General features: G+C 42.1%; 1 protein-coding gene across 1 annotated transcript in view; it reads left to right on the forward strand.

Moving 5' to 3' along the window:
• Nucleotides 1-5000, forward strand: part of LOC143300054 (uncharacterized) — a 616551-nt gene that overhangs the window by 306074 nt on the left and 305477 nt on the right. Inside the window, exon 4 of the mRNA XM_076613609.1 lies at nt 2835-2896. Coding sequence (XP_076469724.1) covers nt 2835-2896 — 62 coding nt within the window. The remainder of the gene's footprint in view (nt 1-2834; nt 2897-5000) is intronic.

Consider the following 5000-nt stretch of genomic DNA (forward strand, 5'->3'; position numbering starts at 1 on the left):
ACTTACACGTTCTTGAACCTTCATCGTAAATATAATTGGGAAAAATCCTTAGAAAAGATGTTACAGCCTGACGTACTGCAGCGTACTGAAGAAACAGAGCTGGTGATGGTCCTAGAACATCCTGAACCTCTCTAAATGCATGATATGATGGTATTATTGTTCCAAAAATCATGTATGTGTGTTATACCGTTGACAGTCCATTCTCTAAAATGTATAATGTTATTCTTATAAGTAAGCCTCCTATTATTCCAAATGCATTCCATGCGAAGATTGCCAGAGATGCTTATATTTCATTATTCAGAAGCCGCACCTTCAGCAAATTCCTGTCAGAACAAAGAGGGGATTTCCTCCAGACCTCAAAACTTTCTTTACTCCAAAAGTGGAGTTTAAAACGGAAAATTCTCTTCCAAATATAGAAAAGTAAATTCGTGGAATCCACGACCATTTACATTCATTAGACAGTGACAGGCTGATCAGCCATTCACACTGAAAAGACTGTTGTTAAAGCTTCATGTCAACCATATTTAGACCTCCTTTTGATTATTAATTTATAATTACGCGCCTTTTAATCTTTCAAAGGCTTTTTATGACAGTTTTTTCTTACTCTATAAAACACGAAAAACAATATTCTATATATTTCAGTCAAGACTTTTTATGGAATAGAAATTGCCTTGCATAACACAAATGAACTGTGATGCCAAAAAAACTTTTAATCACACATATTTTACCCAGATAGCTTAAAATTACACCTCTCCCGTATGAAAATCATTCGTTTAAATGTTTTGTATTCTGTCAATCCAATTCTTTTCAATTTCTGAAGCGCTGTTAACGTTAGAAAGTATATATATATCCAAAATCTTAATTTCATCAGCCCATCGAAAGCCAAAACCTTCTTTTTTTCATTATTCTTATCCAAACCCCAGCCACATTGCTTGAGACTTACTTCCAGACACTGTTTTAACTCACTCAGTACGACCAGTCCTCTCTTCTCCTCTACACAGACCCCTCGGATGTCCAGTGGGGTGTCTGAATGACCCAACCTTTAGCTTCCGTCGTCAGAATTGTGGTATTCTTTGTCAACATTCACCTCTTCAGTATAAGAGCCTTCCGCTTGCAATATTTTGATGATGGCAATTGGGGTGAAAAGCTGTTAACGTCGTATTTTTCGCCGTTCGTATGGAGAGAGTTAAAACTGCGTAGTATGGCGAGCACTGCAGCGATATCCTGTCTATCTTTTAAAAAAACACGGTAATGTCGTCAGCATATAAAATGACGGGCGCAATAGCCGAGTGGTTAAAGCGTTGGACTGTCAATCTGAGGGTCCCGGGTTCGAATCACGGTGACGGCGCCTGGTGGGTAAAGGGTGGAGATTTTTTCCGATCTCCCAGGTCAACACATGTGCAGACCTGCTTAGTGCCTGAACCCCCTTCGTGTGTATATATGCAAGCAGAAGATCAAATACGCACGTTAAAGATCCTGTAATCCATGTCAGCGTTCGGTGGGTTATGGAAACAAGAACATACTCAGCATGCACACCCCCGAAAACGGAGTATGGCTGCCTACATGGCGGGGTAAAAACGGTTATACACGTAGAAGCCCACTCGTGTGCATACGAGTGAACGCAGAAGAAGAAGAAGTCAGCATATAACAATATTTTCATAATTGTTTGCATATTTTCATTGTGTATTACATTGTCTATAGCAATCCTGTTTATTCTTCTGTCGGATCGTAACCTAACAGCAAGCAGTTCTACGACAATTACAAAAAGCCAAAGGTGAAAAAGGGCACCCTTGTCGCATGCCACATTTGATATCAAAGTCTGCTGATATGCAACCATTGCAGCCAACCCCACCTGCGCGTATTGTCCATTAAAAACACATACCCAGTTTACGAATTGAGGACCAAAATCGAAACGTGGTGGTGGTAGTAGTGCTGTTGTTGTTCTTCTTCTTCGTCTTCGTCTTCTTCGTCTTCTTCTCGTTAATTATAATAATAATGATAATAATAATGACGATAGTGGTAGAAGTAGTAGTAGTTGTATCATCATTATCGTAATCATTATCATTATTCTTGCGACTCTAAAAAGTCACAGTCATGTTACTAATGGCAGCACCAGCAGTAGCAGTAGTATGTAATCTTAGTCATTTCTCCTTTCTGTACATATTATTGTTTCTAACTGCAGTTTGTTTAACCCTGTAACAGTTATCACACAAGATCATATTATTCCATGCTAAACTATACCAGACCAGACCATACCTCACCATACCAGCCTACCATACCATTCTTCATTTTACCATGTCACAGCTTATCATACCATGCCATACCGTACCATACCATTCTTTATTTTATCATGTCACACTATACTATACCACACCACACCATACCATACTATACCATACCATACCATACCATTTTTCGTTTTATCATGTCACGCCATACCATACCATACCATACCACACCTTGCCATACCATACCATACCATACCACACCATACCACACCTTGCCATACCATACCATACCATACCATTCTTCGTTTTATCATGTCACGCCATACCATACCATCCCATACCACACCTTGCCATACCATATCATACCATACCATTCTTCGTTTAATCATGTCACGCCATACCATACCATACCATACCATACCTTGCCATACCATACCATACCATACCATACCACACCTTGCCATACCATACCATACCATACCACACCTTGCCATACCATACCATACAACACCTTACTTTACTGTTCAGTACCATACCATACCATTCCATACCATACCATACTATACCATACCATATTTTACCACGAGATGACGGTAATGGTTTCAGGTATATCTTTCAATGGATTACCAGCCTCAGAGATACGACATTTGCGGTCCAAGAGAAGCAAGGTAAGAACGGTGTGTGTGTGTGTGTGTGTGTGTGTGTGTGTGTGTCCGTCCGTCCGTCCGTGTCTCTGTGTGTGTGCGTGCGTCTCTCTCTCTCTCTCTCTCTCTATCTCTCGGTTTGTTTGTTCATTTGTCTGTCTGTGTCTGTCTATGTATCTATGTCTCTATCTCTTTCTGTCTCTCTCTCTCTCTCTCTCTCTCTCTCTCTCTCTATATATATATATATATATATATATATAATATGTTTCTATCTGTATCTGTACGCCTGTGTGTCTGTTTCTGTCTCTCTGTCTCTGTTTCTGTCCGTCAGTCTGTCTGTCTGTCTGTCTGTCTATCTCTATGTATGTTTTTGAGTATGTGTGTATGAGAAAGACAGAGAGAGAGAGAGACAGAGAGAGTCTCTGACTGTATGTTGTTCCTCTCTCTCTCTCTCCCCCCTCTTTCCTGCTTCTTCTTCGTCTTCTTCTTCTTCTACTTCTTCTTCTTCTTCTTCTTCTTCTGTTGCACCCAACACTCTCTTTATTTACTTTACTACCCCCGCACCCTACCCCCCACTCACCCGCACACACTCCCTCCCCCTACTGTCTCTTGAAGTTATCTCCCCGTCTCCCCCCCCCCTGCCCCCACCCCACCCCCACCCTGTCCTGTCCTGTCCGTTCCAGTCGTCTCGATCTCTCACTTGCCGCATCGTGAAGACTTACAGCTGATGCAGTTCAAGCCTTTTAAAGATCTTGTGGTCTGGTCTGGTCTGGGTGCTTCTCTGCTTCTCTGTCTGTCTCTCCGTTTGTTTGGTCGCTTTGTCTTGTCTGTCTGTCTGTCTGTCTGTGTCTGTGCGTTCTGTCTTGTCTGCCTGCTTCTCTGTCTTTCCGTTTGTTTGTTCGCTCTGTCTGTCTGTCTGTCTGTCTCTGTTTTGTCTGTGTATGTGTCTCTCTGTCTGTTTCTCTGTGTGTGTGTGTGTGTGTGTGTGTGTGTGTGTGTGTGTGTGTGTGTTGTGTCTCGTTCTCTCTCTGTCTCTGTCTCTCTCTGTCTCTGTCTCTCTCTCTCTCTCTCTCTCTCTCTGTCGCTGTCTCAGTGTCAAAGCAAGCAATTGTGTGCGATGAATAAGAAACTCTGGTTATTTGCGTTGTTTAGTTATACCCTGTGTAATGTTTTGTTTACATCACCCTTTTCATGAGGGGGCAGTTGCCTGTACGGAACAGAACATCGATGTCCGTGTGTGTGTGTGTGTGTGTGTGTGTTTTTTTTGTTTTTGTTTTTTAATCATTTTATTAGTATTACTATTATTATTACTACTACCTCTTTCTATATATTATAATTATTATTCATTTATTTATTTATTTATGTAAGCTTATCTATTATTTATTCCCCCGTTTTTTGTTGTTTTTTGTTGTTGTTGTTTTTTTTTCTCAAGGCCTGACTAAGCGCGTTGGGTTACGCTGCTGGTCAGGCATCTGCTTGGCAGATGTGGTGTAGCGTATATGGTTTGTCCGAACGCAGTGACGCCTCCTTGAGCAAGTGAAACTGAAACTGAAACCGTGTCTGTATCTGTCTCTCTGTGTCTCTTGTTTTCTGTCTGTCTGTCGGTCGGTCTGTTTACCTCTTTGTCTCTCTCTGTGTCTCTGTCTGTGTGTCTGTGCGTCTGTCTCTTTCTCTTTCTCTCTCTCTCTCTCTCCTGCTCTGTCTGTCTCTCTCTCTCTCTCTCTGTGCTGCTGCTCTCTCTCCTCCTCCCTCCCTCACTCCCTCTCTCCCCCCTCTCTCTCTCTCTCTCTCCCTCTCCCCCTCCCGCCCCTCTGTGTATTCATGTTCTTTCCCTCTCTTTCCATTCTCTCATTCTCTCATTCTCTTTCTCTTTCTCACCCAGTCCCAACCCTCGATCTTTTTCTTTCTCTGTTGTCTTTTCTCCCACACACACCCCCCGCACACCCCCAACCCCCAAACCACACCCCCTCACACTCTCACTCTCGCTGTCTCATGTCTTTTTTTTTTTTGTCTTTTTCTTTTTTTTATCTTTTTTTTTATCTGTCCACCATTGCCAGAGATTTATTGACGAAGACCTGTCATGGGTGGGGTCGTTCGTAAAATTAAAGCGATGCGGTTGCTTCCAATG

The sequence above is a fragment of the Babylonia areolata genome, chromosome 25 (genome assembly GCF_041734735.1).
Source record: "Babylonia areolata isolate BAREFJ2019XMU chromosome 25, ASM4173473v1, whole genome shotgun sequence".
Taxonomy (NCBI): Eukaryota; Metazoa; Mollusca; class Gastropoda; order Neogastropoda; family Buccinidae; genus Babylonia; species Babylonia areolata.